This window comes from Sceloporus occidentalis, unplaced genomic scaffold (assembly GCF_023333645.1).
Source record: "Sceloporus occidentalis isolate IW3139 unplaced genomic scaffold, rSceOcc1.0.p SCAF_50, whole genome shotgun sequence".
NCBI lineage: Eukaryota > Metazoa > Chordata > Lepidosauria > Squamata > Phrynosomatidae > Sceloporus > Sceloporus occidentalis.
In genome coordinates, this window is record NW_028317030.1 from 578470 (window position 1) to 598536 (window position 20067).

Sequence of the window (20067 nt, forward strand, 5' to 3'; positions counted from 1 at the left end):
TGTGTGTCTTACTGTGTCTGTGTGTGTCTTACTGTGTCTGTGTGTGTCTTACTGCGTGTGTCTTACTGTGTTCATAGCTTATTCAGTTATTGTAATAAATATTTTAGCCCATTTTTTAGCTCAAAATATTTTTTCCTTTTTTTTCTCCTCTAAAATCTAGGTGCGTCTTATCAGCAGGTGCGTCTTATAGAGCGAAAAATACGGTATGCACTCCGAAGCCTTGTTCATTTTGTTCACTTCTGTGCTGTGCTAATAGTTATTCAGGCCTTACTTATTCAAGCACCTCTACCAATGACGTAGGCTTGAATAACTTTATTAAACAGCACATAAGTTAACAAAATGGACAAGGCTTCGGAGTTTGTAGTTTGTAGAGGTCTGGCCCTCTAAAACCATTCCAATTTCTCATGTGGCCCCATGGGAAAATTAATTGCCCACCCCTGGCTTAGAGGTAGAGAACAGAGAGTTGTTATAAATGGTAAATTTTCAAGCTGGTCAAAAGTGGTAAGTGGTGTCCCTCAGGGTTCTGTTCTGGGACCAATTTTATTCAACTTATTTATAAATGACCTGGCAGGAGGCATTGAAAGTCATGTTTCTGTATTTGCAGATGACACAAAACTAGGTAAAGTTATACAGGGCGAGCAGGATATTACTGTGCTGCAGAGGGATCTAGATAGACTGGGGGACTGGGCACTCAAATGGCAGATGAAATTCAATGTAGATAAATGTATAGTTATGCACTTCGGGGTAGCGAATGCACAAGCAACCTACACCCTAAACGGTAGTGAATTAGGGGTAATGACAAATGAGGAGGATTTGGGAATTGTTATAGACAACAAACTAGGCAACAATGTGCAGTGTCAGTCTGCGGTTGCTAAGGCCAGTAAGGTATTGTCGTGTATAAAAAGGGGCATCAAGTCGCGGAATAAAGATATAATTTTGCCTCTGTATAAATCAATGGTAAGGCCGCACCTTGAATATGCTGTGCAATTTTGGGCACCTATTCTAAAGAAGGATATCATAGCACTAGAAAGGGTGCAGAGGCGGGCTACAAAATTAATAAAAGGAATGGAGCACTATAGTTATGAAGAAAGGTTAACTAATTTAAATCTGTTTAGTTTAGAAAAACGTCGCCTCAGAGGGGATATGATAACGTTATATAAATATATTCGGGGCCAATACAAACCATTGTGTGGAAATCTGTTCATAAACAGGACTATGCACAGGACACGTGGTCATGCATTTAGACTGGAAGAAAGGAGATTTAGACTAAATCAGAGGAAAGGGTTTTTTACAGTAAGGACAATAAGGATGTGGAATTCTCTGCCTGCAGAGGTAGTTTTTTCAGAGTCTGTACAGACGTTTAAACTGCAACTGGATGGATACCTGGAAAAACATAATATTCGGGGATATAATCTTTAATTATGGGGAAACAGCTTATTGATCCAAGGAGAAATCTGACTGCCATTTTGGGGTCAAGAAGGAATTTTTTTTCCCTGGTTAGTGCAAAATTAGAAAGAGTGAAGCCGGGGTTTTTTGCCTTCTTTTGGATCAAACAGCAATAAATTAACAGATATAGGAAAGGCTGAACTTGATGGACGCATGTCTTTTTTCAGCCTATGTAGCTATGTAACTATGTAACCTTAAACAGAAAGATAACACTGCCCTTGGCCTTAACCTACTTTATTCAAACTACAACTTACAACTTATAACTAACAATACTATTACTAATAATAATCCTATGAGTCCAACTTGAGAACCAATACGTCTTGGTTATCTCTAAATCCATTAGGCTTCGTGTATTAGGACAGCATGTCGATTCCCTGGCTCATTGGCTCCTGGAACATGCACATTCTTTCTATTGCCTTATGTAAGTGGAGCCGTCCTATTTTTACACTATCCTGACAAAAGCTGGAAAAGAAGAAATAAAAATAGCTTGTCAGTGGGCATAGTTTTGTTATCAGCTCATTGTCACTCTGAAATCTAACTTACTGCAAGTTGAGTTTACAAAGTGTGAAGATGCTGAGAAATGATACAATGATTCACTTGGTAGAGCCAACTCAACAATATGAAGTTGTAAAGTTCTCTGGACTGTATTCACTCAATCATTCAGTGGGACAAAAAAAACAGGAGGTCTATGTGGGTTTCTCCTCTGAGAAGGACAGAGTGTGTGCTCCATAACACGCATTTACTATGTCAAAATGGCACATCTTGCTTTGACTTTGTCACGTCAGTATTTTGTGTCACTGGACACAAAGGCTTTTCTTACGTTTACCATTAGCCAAAAAACATTACATAGGGGTTTCATATGCAATACATGAATATAAGAGAGAGAGAGAGGTGACACATACCCATCGTCTGAATGGCTGTCTGCATATTCTTTGAGGGAAAGCAGAGCGGCATCGCGGCATATTTCCCTCAGATCACTTCCTGAGAATCCATCGGTGTAGTCGGCAATTTCACGCAGGTCTACATCTTCATTCACCTAAAGAAAACATATTAGGACACATAAGGACAATGAATTGGTGATTTTCCCCAGTGTAATTCAAATAACTACCAAGAGACCAAAGCCGGGTGATATAGATTCATAAGGAGTAAACAAGGGCGTGTTTTTCTAAACATTTAGGGAAAGGAAAAGAGTCAAACAAGACTGAGAAGAATCGAGTCCAACTGAAAATACATTGTGTAAAAGGATCGCAATTGCCTAGGATTCTTGTAAAAGATTGATATTATACCAGTAGCCAGAGAATGGTGGCTTTATGATTTTTGACATTTAACAGTATGTTGTGGAAAGAGGTGACTATCTGAGGCAGTTCCAGCTGAGCAGGACGGTTCTTGGGCCATTGGTGGAATAGTCAACCATTACATAAAAATCACATATATCAAAGTATAAGTCGCTTACATTTTCATTTTCCAAGATGAGACTGAGAATTGATTGACGCTGTGCCGTAGACTAGAAAAAAAAGATGAAAACAGCATTTTAGAAAAACTATTCATAATTAGTCTTGTTAATCTCAACAAGAATGCATTTTGAAGTATAGGAATGGGAAAATATATGAAGAATTCATAGTTATGGAGTGGCTAAAACAAACTTTAAATAACCTTGTTTCTTCAGTAGCATTTAGTATTAGTAGTATTTGACCCATACATCACTATCTAAGAGAACCGCAGGTTCTAATTATCTTCATTATTTATCTTAACAATAGTGATTTGGTTTAAAACCGGCTGTAAAAGTTGTGTATTTATACAATAGCTACTAAATGTTTAATGCAGGTCATAAAATGGGTTTGTTTTAAAATATAAACAACTCCTCTTTTTACTAAAGTTCTATTTGTCATGCAACATTTTTTGCAGGTTGATGTATTGAGATTATTTAGAACATGGATATACACCAGTTTAACATGAGGATTTCCTTTAAAAAGACATTTTAGTTACATACTGGTTTCTTAATCAGGAATCTGGCTGGCATCCTCCGCAGTATTGCTGGATCGATGTCCTGAGGTCGGTTAGTGGCCCCCATGATAATAACCTATGAAAATACAACAAAAGTGAAACATAAGAAGTACTATATGGTAGGAAAATGTGTTGAAAAAATATGATAAATCTAGAATGAATGATGTGTGGTTTCTTCTCCAAATCCCAGAGCCTCAAAAATCCTTTAGGAACTACACTTATGCACGCAATCTGTATTTTTAAAGTGTTGGATACACATCTTATCTGTGTGTTCTCTAGCCTAAAATCCTAAACAATGTACTCTAGTTTGGAAGATTTGCTTATAAAAAATTTTAAAGTAATGCCAACGAGATATTACCTGACAATTGTGGCCTGTATCCAGCCCGTCCCAACGGCTTAGGAACTGGGCTTTCATCATGGCCGTCACTTCATGGTCACTCATGGAACGACTTCGAAGGAAAGAGTCTGTGTGGAGAGAAAGAAAAAGTCAAGCATGATGAATGTACAAAAAGACTCATTAATGCCCATTGATTGGGCACCAGTTGTCTAATATCACATTGAAGTCTAATACATACACCATTTGGCATGGCTAGAGATTGGTGACTTCCAAGAGCAACTTACCGATTTCATCGATGAAAATGATAGTTGGCTGGAGCTTCACAGCCAAAGAGAAAACAGCAGCTGCTAGTTTCTCAGACTCTCCATACCACTTGTTGGTCAGGGTGGATGGCTGGAGATTAATAAACCGGCATCCGGCTTCTTTGGCTGTGGCTTTGGCAATAAGTGTCTTTCCACAACCTGGAGGTCCATAAAGAAGGACACCTGTATAAAAAAACGTGCATGATTTTATTTATACAATAGAAGTACCTTTAGTAATTAAACAATATTAAAATAATGTATTTAAAGGCTCCAGTAATTTAATCTGCTTAAAAATATAAAGGGTACCAAGTGAAGATAGCCTCTGATCAAGCACATTTGTGCATATTGCAGTCTGGAGTAAGAGCTTCTAATAGTTAATTATATAAGTTTGAAAGAAAGCATTAAAAAGAAATAATCCCCCCCCCCCCAAAAAAAAACAAAACAAAAAAAAAAACATCCTTTTGGTGTTTTGTTTAGCAAGAATGTATAACCTTTTAAATATTTGAAAGTATTTCTTGGAGGTGCATACTATAATACAAATAAATGATACCGCAGCAATCTTATGCCAAGCTAAAACATCAAAATGTATTGTAACATAATATAACAGGGACAAAAAAGAAGAACTGGCACCACTCCAAGTCACTCTGCAGATTACCCTTGACAAAGGCTACCACTCCGAAACATTGTTGATCTCAGTAACACTGTCTACTTCTCTGCAACATTTACCTGAGTGACTCGTAAGTTCTGTACCAAGTCCTTTTTATATTATTTTAAAGTAGATTTCTACTTTTTTACTTCAGGTATCAGATTTTATAGTTTACTCTTATATTTTGCACCGCCTACAAATACATTTTCTGCTACCTGTTGCGCACAGGTTGGGAGTTTTTGCACCTCATTTACTTATTTCTGTGCTTTTTTGTGCCTTTTGTTTGCCACCTCTCATAACTACACAGTTACTAACCTATCTAGATATAATTATCCAGCCTAACTGCAAAGAAACCTGCCCAGATAGAGATACCATTATGTTAACTCCCTTGCAGTGAGCGCAAACAGCACAATCAGATACAGGTAAAAAGAAGTACAGATAAAATGTACTTTCAATTTACTGGTGAATAGAGCAGGTTTGTCGATAACTCAACCGAGTCTAAGGATATCCTGACGGTAACTGCCTGAGGGCCAGAATTGGACAGCCTTGTGGCTCACCAAAATGCTTCCACATAGATAATCTTTCTACATATAAAATAAGTCATGAATGGAGCACCTTAAGCCTTAATAAGTGAAACAGATTCAACCCAAAAAGCCCCGCATACAGGGTTTGAGTAATACCTTTAGGAGGCTGCATCAGCCTGGATTTTGGAAACAGGTGTCTCTTTCTTATAGGGAGGATGACACTGGTTATTAGGGCCTCGATGACATTGTCAAGACCTGCGATGTCACTCCAGGTCACCTACAGGGAACAAACACAATTGTAAAACTGCTTCTACAATGCAACCTTAGAAATATTAGACAAAGCAAAAACGAATAGCACTATAAAGTAATGGGGGTTTAAAAGGATATATACAGGTTTCTTCACTGTCCTGGTCCTTCCTTCCCCAGTTTACTTCTTTCCATGTAACCTTTTCCCTTACCTCCATGTTGAGTGGGTCCACTAACTGTGCGGCGATGCACATTTCGTATTGCGTCAGACTGACAGTTTTTCCTCCAATCTGACTCATCGGTTGTTTAGCCTACAAGATACCAAAAGAATAAAAGTAAGTTTACCGTGTTTTAAAATGATTAACTAAGGATCCCACCAAGAATACCACATCTCAGGCAATGCTATTAAAACCCTTTCCCGTGTGAGGTCCACCTGGTGAGATTCATGGATGATCACTGCACATAGCTTTGGAGAACTAATGTAAATACTGATATCTGTAGATCCCGTTTACAATCACAGGATTTTATCTTTTAGGGAACATTGTTACCCCTTCTTTCTATAGACTTAACTAGTATTCTCTGTTGTCAAAGTTATTAAGAAAAAAGTTCCATACCTCTATCTGAGGTTCATCTTCTGGTTCCGGTTTTCTGGTTGAATCGAAGGCATGCATCATCCATTTGGCGGTGTAATAACTGGCTGCGCCCAATACCGTCAGTTTGACAATATTGCCGATAACATGATTCCCAACCAGATAACGAGAAAAGACATCCATAGAAAACATGTTCTAAAGACAAATAAAAATACATTAATACATAAGAACCTTTTTTGACAACTGCTACTTTAGATTTTCAAGTAAATGAAACATCACATTTGCTCACTTTACATATTTCCATATATGGTAATATTGCTGTGGCTGGTGGTACAGTGGTCATGTCACATAATTATTAGGACTTGAAATTTACCTGCTTTGTGTGTTCACAGCTTACTGATTTTTAAACCACAATAGAGAAGCAAACTAGTGGGTTTAAGAAAAAACAAAATCTTCCAAAACCTTTTTTTAATTTTAAAACTATACTTTTATACGTCTATTTACTTTTTAAGTCTAGATTGTAAACGTAATATCCTCACATTCTCTGTCACATTATAGCCTTGTAGCTTCTTTGCTATTATGACATCACAATTGCCCACTTTGCATATTTCCATATATGGTAATATGGGCCTTGGTAACTGTAAACAGGATGTTGGAATCAAATTGTTTATGAAATAAATTAAACCACATTTGGCCAGAAATAATAGCTCTCTGATCAGAGATATTTCAAACGTTTTGGTTATGGATGGATGTAATACCGGTCCTGAGTGCTTTGCTGGAGAAAGTTCAGCCACCTCTTGTATTGCAGCCATCTATCCATAGAGGAGATGATAACATCCTGTTTTGTTTTGCCATATTTGCTTAGCGCAGAGTAATTTCTATGTCATTGTTTTACTATCTATATTCTACCACGTTCCATGGGGAAGGACACCTCAGTTCAATCATTTTTCGACCAAAACAGAGAAGCAAGTTTTGAGCAAAACAATACTATCTAATTCCCTTTATCTTTTTATAATATAACTATACATTTGACTTATGGTCTATGTTAGATTATGTGCATTTATAATTTAGGGTATACATACTTTTCCTAAGAAGCTACAGTCCTGTAGCTTCTTCTCTCTCTGAGGTCCTCGTCTATGAACAATCACTGTGTGAATGAGGGCACAGTCACTGCAGGCATCGGGGGTTTATAGCCTAGCTATTATGACATCATAGTTGACTGCTTTGCATGTTTTCCATATATGGTGATATGGGCGTGGCTTAAAGTGTGTGTGTGTGTCAAGACCGTGCAAGTTAACTATTATGACATAACATGCCTGATTTACATATTTTCCATATTTGGCAATGTTGGTGTGGCCTGCATGTTTACAGCTTACTGATCATGAAAACATCAATTTCAAAGATGCAAATAATGATGGTTCAAGTTAAATAAATGAGATAAAAATAGATGTTGGACTAAAAGCAGACTGCAAATTATGTTTGTTTTTAACATCTTTAATAAGGAAAAAAAAAAACATTTTTCTTAGTAGTTTAATGAGTTATTTTTTGCTAAAGTACCTTGAAAGGAATGAAACAGGCTGCAGCACCTGAATCCGGTTTTGAGATGTAAGAACCGTCCGCACACTGTGACTTTTAATAGTATCGCTGTAGAGTCGCTCCCACAGTTACTGCAGAAAGGATCCATATAATGATATAATTGTCGGCACGCTTGAGTTGGGCTCTCCTCAGCGGTCCTGTCCTCTAGGTTTACAGACCCCCGTTTGCCTTTAGGAGGGGTAAATTTAAAAAAATATACATATGTAGAATATGCTAGTATATTTCTTAAAGACACTACTGCTCCCTTTATGATGTTTTCTAATAAACACATGTTTTCCATGTGAATAAACAGAACTCCACATTCTCCTGTCGGGTGATGTGATCTGTCTGTTTATAAAAAGAGGGGAAGCCATTTTTATAAACTTTACTTTTAAAAAATAGTTTCAAAATTCAAAGCTGAATGGATTTAGGTGACATCAAAGACCCCCCCCCCCCCCGCTTTATGCATCCAATTATAGTGATGCCACCAGAAAAAAACGCTTGTGTAACGTCTACTGGAAATGCAAGATGTTTTTCCATGGTGATTCTCGTAAAGGATATCAGATGGCAACTGCGCACATCACGAAAATTAGTGACAGTCAATTATCCAATTAGACATTAAAATGGTTTAATATTATGTATTTTACTGTTAATGCACATCATTTGTGTAAGACATGATAACAACAAGTTTACACTTTTATCTGGATAGACGCATCTATAATAATCACTGCATGAATTGTTATCACAATATAAATAAAATATATTAATAAGGATAAAATATAGTAATAATCCCCACATGAACTGCCCTTGGTTATTCCCATCTATATTTGAGTGCAATTTGCACATGCTTTGTTTTACCATCTGGTGTCTCACTAGACGTCTTAAGGTTGTGATCGAGAAAGTTTAAATTAGACTTGGGCGCCGGCGAAGACGAAGACGTGTTTGTCTTCGTGTTAGTCTTCGATGGAAAGATATCTGCAAATTCTAGAAATATTCGTCCTTTCCCGTGTTAGTTTCGTATGTGTACTTTGTATTCATTTTTTCTTCGTTTTCTGGTGGTTGCCATGGAAATGCCATGAAACGGTGCTAAAGTCAATAAATGAATGCATTGTTCAATAGGGAATTTGAGACCGATTTTACGCACTTGCCTAACATTTGCGACTTGAGTATAATGGCATACTTACCTACAACCCCAATTTAACCGTACAGGATTGAATGACAAGCGGGACTGTCCCGTGAGATTTGGGACTGTTGGGAGGTATGTGGATGGATGAAAGTGGTCAAAAACTCAAAATAAGCTTAGACTTAGAGTTATAGGGTTAATTAAGGTTAAGGATAGTAGTGGTGCACCGGTTTGGTTAAACATCTATTATTAATTTATCTAACTTAAAATTTAATAGGTGTTATTAACATAAGGGGTTATTTTCTAATTATATTTTACAAGTTATTTAATTTATTATATTTTTTGTACCTATATTTGCATACCTACTTTACCCAAATGTGACGGGACAGGACTGAAAAAAACTGAAAAATCGGGACTTTTTTCAGGTAGAGAAAGCTGAAAACAGCCCATGGGCTATTTTGCTTATCTAACATTCAAAAAATAGATTAATAAATATAGTGCAGCGCTCCGTTTATAATAACTCTATATTAGTAGTGCTATGCAGTTTTGTATTATATAACAATTGAATATGTCCCTTCTTACAAAGTAACACCCATCGTATGTAAAGAGAAAAAAAAGGATACTTGGATTCAAATCACAGATGGTATCTTCTATGAGACCCTCAACATAGGGGTTATGTGTTAAGTGCTAGCAGCTATTTTTTATATTCATTTTATATACTTTATTTATCCATATATCTATTAGAAGCGCCATTAGTCACTTTATTTTTGTATGGCTTATCTAACATTTACTACAAGAATTTAGCTACATCCCTGGTGCCACGTCTCTGTTTCCTATTCATAGCTTTAAAGAAAGAAAGACCCATCCCGAAGGAGAGCCTTCAAGCCCTCATAGTGACAATTCCCAACCAGTGATAAAATTGGACAACTGCTCTATCTACAGGCCAATTTCCCTGCTGAATGGGGTTGTTAAATTGTATGCCAAAGTGTTTGCGAATTGACTTACTCCCTTTGTGTTGTCCCTTCTGCATCTGGATAAGTTGGGGTTCATTTTAGGTAGCCAACCCCATAACAATACCGCAACTTCTTGAATGTCATATGGAAATCAGAGGCCCACACCTCCCTTGTCTTCTGGCATCTTTTGACGCTGACACACAAAAGAAAGCCCTGCGCTCAAACTCCCATCATTCTTAGGCGGCAGCAACGGCTATAGTATTCATCAGCCCAAAATACATAGAACAAACACAAAAAAAGTTACCTGCGCACTATCCCAAACACCTGTGCTCATATAGACAAATGGAGGTTTTTAGTTTCACTCCAATGGCCATTAAAATGGAAGCTCGCCTGCCACGTCACGGCAAACCTCTTAGGCGAGTCCTACACTATACAATTCACCTCGCTGCTGTGAGCTAAAGGTAAAAATCTCCTTTGACGCTGAGAAGGCTTTTGACCGACTTTACTAGGAATGCTTACAAAAAAGTTTAGCGAAATTGGGCGTCCACCAATCCCTACAAACAGGGATAAATGGCACTATATAGAAACCCCGGCAAGTGTCTGTTTGTTAGGATTCTGCACTATGCTTTTTAATTTTACCAATGTGATCCGTGTAAGAGCATATGCCTTGATCAAAGGATTCCCAATTGAGACATCTCCCTCGGTCTCTTCGGGTATGATATCTTCACCGTCCTTACATCCCCAAACAGTTCTTCTTCTACCTAGATGAACGCCTGGAGAACTATAAATAAGTATCCTATTGCAAACCTATCATTTCGAAAACTCAGGCACTGAACAATCTTTTACTCATCCCAAAAAAAGCTCATGAAAAAACCTGCTAAATAGATTCTACTATTTGTCTTGAGTTTAGAAATACCAGATGGGAGTGTTGGTTAAGAAGGACCAGGAAAAAGCGGAAACTTTAAATAACAGTTTTTCCTCAGTATATATTAAGGAGGAACCTATGGCAATGGATATATTGAAGGGCTGTTTAGGGATAATATTCAAGCATTCATTGGGAAGAGAAGATGGATGGTGACGTAGAACGCTGCACGCATCACGCTATGCGTGCTGAGTAATACGCCTGCGGCTAGTGCCGGCTTTTGGAGACGTATGGCGATGCTCGGTTTTACCGGGTAATGGTGTAGCTGCCGAGACGAAAATTTAGCGCTTCCGAGCCTCAGAATAATCCCAGGACAGCGGTTTATTTTATTACAGCGGACTCAGCCTGACCCAGCCTGGGGGATCAACCTGGTATTTGGCACCCACTTACTTGCATACTTTCTATACATTTCCTGCGTGTTTTTATTTGCCTGGAGTAAGAAGCAGGATATATGGCATCCTGATGGTCGAATAGAAAACACAGATGCAGAGATATATGGACATATCCCTCGTCCACGACTACAACTGCGATTCCATCTAGTTGTTCACCGTCCGGTTTTCAACGCAAGATAAGTGACGTTTTTAGTATACATATATCTCTCTGTATACTGCTATTAACTGAGATTCAAAGAAATTTCTGGAAGTATCAACACACTATCGCACTACATTGCTGCACTACGCCATTAACTGGAGATATTTATACTTATAAACATCCGGAGGCCTAAATCTATGAGGTCCCTGGGAATTTCACTGCTTACCACCGAATATATTTTTTATTTTTCTCATTATTTTGAAATAGCTTGAATTTTTTGGACTCAAAATGAATTAATAAGAATTAATGCGAATAATCTAAGTAAAAGACGAGAGGTATAAAACCTTAGGAGATCAAGGAAATATATGAGGAGGGGGTTAACAAGCTAAGGAAAGAAAGGAGTAAAAAAGAGAGAGAGGAAGGAAGAAAAAGAGCAAAAAAAAAAAAAAAGGAAAATAAAGGGAAAAAAAAATAAGGAGAGAAACATCATATAAGAAATTAACGGGTATAAACGGCTTCAGAGCACTTGTATTTAAAATACTAAGATGCCGCCAAAAAAGACAGAGAAAGGGATAGAGAAAAGGACAGAAGATTGAGCCATGAAAAATCTAAAGTCCTAACTACATAATACTCTCCCAAACCGATTCTCACTACACCTACACCCAAACATCCTTCAAAAGACTCCTCGGACATATCAGTTGATTCCTCTCTTGATACTCACCCCCAATTGGTACAAACTGAATTAATCAATCCAATCAAGATTAATAATATAAGTGATTTATATTCCAAACTCACTATAGAAATGAAAACCAATACAATCTCTCTGAAGCAAGACAGTGCATCAATTTCAGAAAAATTTATCTCACAATCAAACCTAATCCAGGCACTGCAGGACGAACTAGAGAATCTTAGAATGCAGAACAGTGATCTCAGATCTAATTATCAAGCTATAGAAACGAAATTAACACTCTTGGAAGACAGATCAAGATGGAAAAACTTGCGGATAAGGGGGATACCTGAAGAAATTAGCAATCTGGAGAATTATTTAAAGGATCTTCTATCAACCTTTATTAAAGAAGATAGTTTAGGTCATTTTTTGCTGGAAAACTTTCATAGACTTCCTAAACCAAAAGACCTAATCACTAGCACTCCAAGGGATGTAATAGTCCGTTTCAACAATTTTTACATCAAGAATCTTTTTATAACACAATTTAATAAAAATTCTGCACAAAGTCAGCAATATAAAGATCTGAAACTTCTTCCTGATTTCTCAATGGCAATACGAAAGTTTAGAAGACAATTTTATGATGGCACTAAGAAACTCCGCGATCTGAGCATCAAGTATAAATGGGGATCACCCTTTAAGTTGATTATACAGAATGAGGGAGAAACGCTAGTAATTAATAAACCTCCAGAACTTGAAGATTTCTTATCTACATTCTCGCATAGGAAAAGTACTTTGTAGGGACGACGATAGCAAGGCAGCTATCCCATTATGAATTGAACTTTTTATTAATAATTTATTTAATTTATTTAACTTATTATTATTTTTTTTTTTTTGGTATTTAGGACACTTGTCACTTTAAATTATGAGTACTTGCACACTATTAGAAGATTTGCACACTCTCTATCATAATTGTATGTATTAGAAATGCACTTGGAAAATCTGAAGTTTTTTAAGTTATATTGATTTTGAATAGTTAATACACTATGAATTGAGTTTTATAGTTAGATATATCTACTTAAATATCTATAATATTTATTATTTTAACTTTCACCATATTTTCTATTTATTTGGATAGTTAGCACCTTTGCACTTTAATTCTGCAAATATTCACTATTATTTGCAGACTCAATACACCACATTATAAATATTAATTTTGGGTAAAGGAACATTAATATACACTAGAAATACACACTGTAATAATTTATTTATTATTATTATTGATTAACTAATTTTACCAATGATCACATAACAATGAAGTGGCAGCACACTAAATGCCTTTGGCACTTTATACCCGCTAAATTGCACTTAATTACTACCTATAATAATGTATTTATTTGATGCAGTAATTTATTTATTATTATTATTATTGATTGATTAATTCCATTAATAATGAAATTATCATATAATAATGAAATGGCAGCACACTAAATGTTTTTAGCACTTTATTCTTGCTCATTTGCACTTAATTATCACTTACAATAATTAAAAAATAAGTTTGAGGAATTTGTAAGTTTAAAGTGCTACTGGGTTAAGCCATTTCTTACATATTTCATATGTTTACTAGTGTCTAAACAATATATTATATTATTTATTTACTTAATTTATATTTAATTCTGTAATAATTTACTTATTATTATTATTGATTAATTAATTTTACCAATAATGAATTTATTATATAACAATGAAATGGCTGCACACTAAATTTCTTTAGCACTTTATATCTGCTTATTTGCACTTAATTATTATTTACAATAACGTATTTATTTGATGAAATAACTTACTTATTATTATTATTACTGATTAATTAATTCTATTAATAATGAAAGTATTATATAATAATGAAATGGCGGCACATTAAATGCCTTTAGCACTTTATTTTTGCTCATTTGCACTTAATTATCACCTACAATAATTAATGATTAATTAATTCTATTAATAATGAAAGTATTATATAATAATGAAATGGCGGCACATTAAATGCCTCTAGCACTTTATTTTTGCTCATTTGCACTTAATTATCACTTACAATAATTAAAAAACAAGCTTGAGGAAATTGAAAGTTTTAAGTATTACTGGGTTAAGCCATTTTTTTACATACTTCACATGTTTACTAGTGTCTAAACAATATATTATATTAAATATTTATTTAACTTATATTTAATTTTGTAATAATCTACTTATTATTATTATCGATTAATTAATTCTACTAATAATGAATTTATCACTTAACAATGAAGTGGCAGCACACTAAATTTCTTTAGCACTTTATACCTGTTTATTTGCACCTAATTATTATTTACAATAATGTATTTATTGGATGAAATAACTTATTTATTAATATTATTATTGATTAATTAATTCCATTAATAATGAAAGTATCATATAATAATGATACTTTGGTATCATTTAGCACCTTGTTTTTGCTCATTTGCACTTAATTATTACTTACAATAATGTATTTATTTATTTAATGTATATCTTTATTTTTATTAATTCATTTATTATTATTATTTTCATTAACTATATTGGTTAAAATCGAATTTATTATATTTTAATGAAAATAGAAGTGTATTAATTAATTAAATAATATACTAAGATATAATTACATCATATTAGTGTATTGCACATAAACACTGCTTAATAAATATTATTTATTTACTTATTTGGTTAAATTACACTTAAAATTTTTACTTATTTATTATCACCCTATTCATTAATTAATATGGCTAAAAGAATTTACCATATTTAAAGAAGTAGTAGTACACTAATTTGTTAATATGATCAATTTAAATTACATTAAGCTGGTCTACTGGTGCCTAGACATTATTTAAAATATACAAATATTTTTTTTTTTATTTTTTTTTATTAACTTAAAGGTCTCCTAAACGTCGGCACCTACGCATGAATTCGCCCAATCTAATGATGGGGCAAAGGACGCATGAAAGATTTTCATGTGTAAACTGTATAAATGCTTTGTTTTTTGTTGTCTGTCTATGTCTTGACGGTAAATCAAAGTTGAGGAGGGAGGAAGAGGGCCTAATATTATTTAATATCTATGACACTTAAACTTGTTTCTATTAATTGCCAAGGTTTAAATTCCCATACAAAAGAGGTTTCTTATATGATATGTTAATTAGAGAACAAATAGACATATGTTTTGCGCAAGAAACACATTGGAAAAAAGGAGTTTCCCACCATTGGACTTATAAGAAATACCCTGTTATTACTCACTCCAGTTTAAGTGGGGGAAAAAAAGAGGAGTTGCAATCTTGATAAACAAAAATATTAAGTTTGAACAGATATGGAATCTGACCAAGAAGCTAGATACACTATTCTCCTTTGTAAGTTGAATGACGTGACCTATACGTTAGTTAATATATATGCACCAAATATCTCTACAGTTAGATTTTTGGATAAAACTCCTGAAAAAGTCCATGCTATCTCAAAAGGTTTCTTAGTAATCGGAGGAGATATGAATTGTATATTAGACGTTAAATTGGATAAGAGTTTTATGCATGGTACATATCCAAATTTAAAGTTGAAATCCTTAGCTAACTCATTTTCTCTGTGTCTTGCGCGTAATAATTTGTTCGATATTTGGAGAATGTGTAATCCATCTGTGAAGGAGTTTACGCATTATTCTGTTAGGCATCACTCGTATTCCAGAATTGATATGTTTTTTTCAGACAATAAATCTTTAGAAATCTATGAGTCGCCTACTATAGGAAATTTGACTTGGTCCGATCACGCACCTATCTTTATAAAAATTAAAAACAATGAAGAATTTAAAATAAAATCTAATTGGAGGCTTAATGAATCCCTTTTGCTTTCACGCGATTTCAAGGAACAACTTAGGAATTTGGCCAAAAATTTTATTGAGACCAACGATAATGGTACAGTCTCGATTGCAACTCTATGGTGCGCTTTTAAATGCACCATGCGGGGCTATCTTATAAAACAGGGTGCATATATAAAGAAAATGAAAGGCGCGACCCTAACAGATTTATATATTGAGCTGGCACAATTAGAAGCTAGTAATAAAATAAGACCTTCAAATCTCCTATACACAGACATAAAAGAAATTCAATGTAAGATTAAAGAGAGACTAATGGAGAACATCAATAAAAATCTTTTATTCCTTAAACAGGATTGGTATTACAGTAGTAACAGGGCCAGTAAGAATTTAACTAAAAAAATTAAAAATAGGTTAGCTAAAAGTAGAATTAATAAGATCGTATATAATGGTAAAACCTATTTAACCCCAAAACTAATTGGAGAAGCTTTTAGAGAATACTATAGCACATTATATAATTTACCTATAGTTAATAAGGATAAAACACAGATAAGTTCATTTCTTAACGATTTAAATTTACCTAAACTATCTAAAGTAAAGTTGGAAAACTTAAATCTATCTATTCAACTCTCTGAGATTAACACTATAATAAGGAATCCAAAGCTCCCGGTCCAGATGGATTTTCAGCTCCTTTCTATCAATTATTGGACCCTATAATATCTCCATTATTATTGAAAGTATTTAGAGAAGTTCCTTTAGGGAAAGAGTTTCCGTCGGAAATGTTACAGACCACAATAACTCCTATCCCAAAGATTGGGAAAGATCTGAGTAAGGTTTCAAACTACCGCCCTATTTCTCTTATAAACCTTGACATTAAAATATTTTCAAAAATTTTAGCTAACAGATTAGCTGCTGTTATGCAGGACTTGATCCATTCAGACCAAACGGGCTTTATACTGGGTAGGAGTGGTGAAGATAATACCCGTAGGATATTAAATCTTATACATGAAATACACTTTAATAATACGCCGGCAGTCTTCTTAGCCTTAGATGCGGAGAAGGCTTTTGACCGGGTGAGTTGGCCCTTTTTGGAAGAAACTTTAAAAATGTTTGGCCTGAATGGACAGCAGTATAAAAATCTGCAAGCAAAGATCTCAGGTTCAAACTTAAATTCGACCATTTTTTCTATCAATAATGGGACAAGACAAGGATACCCTCTAGCTCCATTACTGTATGCCCTCTCTATTGAACCCCTCGCGACGATAATACGTCGGTCGGAAAAAATCTCTGGAATAACAACAGGTCCATATGAACACAAAATCTCTTTATACGCAGATGATATTCTCCTCACTTTATCTTTACCTGAAATATCACTCTCAGAGACATTGGAAAGTATTAAGGAATATGCAGTATACTCTAATTATAAATTGAATTTAGATAAATCTCAGATCATTGACTTTAATATGGATTTTCTAGATTTGAAGAAATTAAAAGTAACTTTGCTTTTTTATGGGGACAAAACCACATTGACTATCTAGGCATTAAGATATATCAGAACCTTAGAGATACTGTAATTAATAACTATACTATCCTTCTGGAAACTCTGAGAAATCAACTTACACAATGGAAAGGCTTAGAAATATCATGGTTAGGCAGACTAAACACATTAAAGTCGTATGTCCTTCCAAAATTAATTTACTTATTCAGAGTTATTCCTTTATCAGTTCCACTAAGAATTTTAAATCAATTTGAAAAATTATTTTACTCATTCGTATGGTTGGGTAAAAAATCGAGGATCTCATGAATAATACTTACCAAAAGTCTCTCACAGATTGGACTTAATTTCTCCAATTTACGTACCCTCCATCAAATCTGCCTCTTTGGCCATTTTTTGGCATGGGATACAAAACGAGAACTGCACCTTCCATGGTATAGATACGAGAGGTGGAAGTGTCATAATTTAGATCCATATTATCTGTATTGGTTCAATATAAAGGGAATAAATGATTTAGAGATTGTTAACCCTATCATCTCGAATATTTTGAACAACATGATTAGTTTCATGAAAAAATTTGGTATAACTGAGTCTTCTTCGATATTTACTCCTCTAATAGTCTTGCAAAATCTGATAAAAGATATTGATTTAAGACTCTGGTTTTCCCAAGGAGTGGCTACATTAGAGGACATCTGGTCTTCTACGGACCTAGCTTCCTTTAAAGAACTACAAGTTAAATATTCTTTCTTAAGTAAAGAATTTTTCCCATATTTAAGGATTAGAAATTTTATTAAACATAACCCGGTCAGACCTTTGACTAATCTGGATAGGTTTTTGAACAGACATCATAAAAGAAATACAATTATGCAAATAACTAAACTGCTTGAACAAGATTCTATTCCAGATAAACCCAATACTATCTTAAAATGGGAAACGGACTTGGGAATTTCTTATTCATCTGATATCTGGGCTGCAGCCTGGATTAACACAAGAAAGGCACGAACAATTTTTTAAACTCCTTCACAGATGGTATTACGTTCCGACATCTATACATAAAATGTATGGATCCACTTCTAACAAATGTTGGAGATGTAAATTAGAATTAGGATCCATGCTACATATCTGGTGGGAATGTGACAAACTCTCTAATATGAAATTTAAAGTTGTTGAATTATTTAGGAATTTATTTGGGTTCGACTTAATATTGTACCCTCAAACTTTTTTATTTCATATCGACATATCCTTGCAAAATAAATCAAATCGATATCTGGCCATTAACATTCTGGCCGCTATCAAAATTTGTATCGCAAGAAACTGGAAAATGGAACAAGCACCGTCATGGTCTCAAGTAATTACTCAGATAAATTATCAATATAAAATGGAAAAACAATTTTATAGGATATATAGTAACATCTATAATTATAAGGCAATCTGGCTCCCATGGCAAAATATGATCTCGGAGACCGATTTAGTATAATAGAGATTCCTTTTTCTCTCTCTTTTCTTCTTTTTTTCTTATATTTTTAATTTTTTCTTTTTTTTAACCTTGGCAAATTACTATTATTATTTTCATTATTAGTAATTTTATGATATTTTCTCTTCCTCCCTCCCGCAGCTCTGGTTATAATATCAGATTATGATAATCTCAATTTACTGTCATTGTATGTATGTCAGATATTTTATTTTGTAAAATTTTACTCTTGAGACATAGAAATGTAAGATCTTGTCTTGTTATATGTTTGTAATGGTCAAATTTTATATGTAATAAAATCTTAAAAAAAAAAAAAAAAAGAATTCATTGGGAAGAACAGTATTATTAGCAAAAATCAGCATGGTTTTATGAAACATAGGTCCTGTTAAACTAATTTAATTGCATTCTACAAAGAAGTAAGTCAAAGTATAGATCAGGGGGTTGCAGTGGATGTAATCTACTTGGATTTTGCCAAGGCGTTTGAGACGGTTCCACACAATAGGTTAGTATTCAAACTGCAGGAAATTGGTCTAGATGCAAATTCTTGTGCTCAGGTAGAACCTTGGCTTAGAGATAGAGAACAGAGAGTTGTTATAAATGGTAAATTTTTGAGCTGGTCAAAAGTGGTGTCCCTCAGGGTTCTGTTCTGGGACCAATTTTATTCAACTTATTTATAAATGACCTGGCAGGAGGCATTGAAAGTCATGTTTCTGTATTTGCAGATGACACAAAACTAGGTAAAGTTATACAGGGCGAGCAGGATATTACTGTGCTGCAGAGGGATCTAGATAGACTGGGGACTGGGCACTCAAATGGCAGATGAAATTCAATGTAGATAAATGTAAAGTTATGCACTTCTGGGTAGCGAATGCACAAGCAACCTACACCCTAAACGGTAGTGAATTAGGGGTAATGACAAATGAGGAGGATTTGGGAATTGTTGTAGACAACAAACTAGGCAACAATGTGCAGTGTCAGTCTGCGGTTGCTAAGGCCAGTAAGGTATTGTCGTGTATAAAAAGGGGCATCAAGTCGCGGAATAAAGATATAATTTTGCCTCTGTATAAATCAATGGTAAGGCCGCACCTTGAATATGCTGTGCAATTTTGGGCACCTATTCTAAAGAAGGATATCATAGCACTAGAAAGGGTGCAGAGGCGGGCTACAAAATTAATAAAAGGAATGGAGCATTATATGTTATGGTGTTAGAAAAATGCGTGTGTTATCATAAATAGTATTTCTGACAAAGACATAAGAAAGTAGAAAATGTCTAGTCTATGATATATGCACGAGTTCACGTCAAAACGTCTACTCTATGTTCTACATATATATATGTGCAAAGGGTCAAGTCTAGGCCATTCTTAATTATGCAGCTTAAAGAG

General features: G+C 34.7%; 1 protein-coding gene across 1 annotated transcript; it reads right to left on the bottom strand.

Annotated features, from left to right (window-relative positions):
* Positions 1–1799: 1799 nt before the first annotated feature.
* On the bottom strand, positions 1800–6263 carry LOC149288582 (outer mitochondrial transmembrane helix translocase-like). The gene is made up of 9 exons (XM_089491329.1): positions 6120–6263; positions 5718–5816; positions 5416–5536; positions 4072–4272; positions 3809–3915; positions 3437–3526; positions 2900–2950; positions 2349–2482; positions 1800–1908 (listed from the first exon to the last, which is right to left on the bottom strand). Exons 1-9 carry the CDS (start codon positions 6177–6179, stop codon positions 1800–1802), a joined length of 972 nt encoding a protein of 323 aa, XP_089347455.1. The 5' UTR covers positions 6180–6263.
* Positions 6264–20067: the final 13804 nt, after the last annotated feature.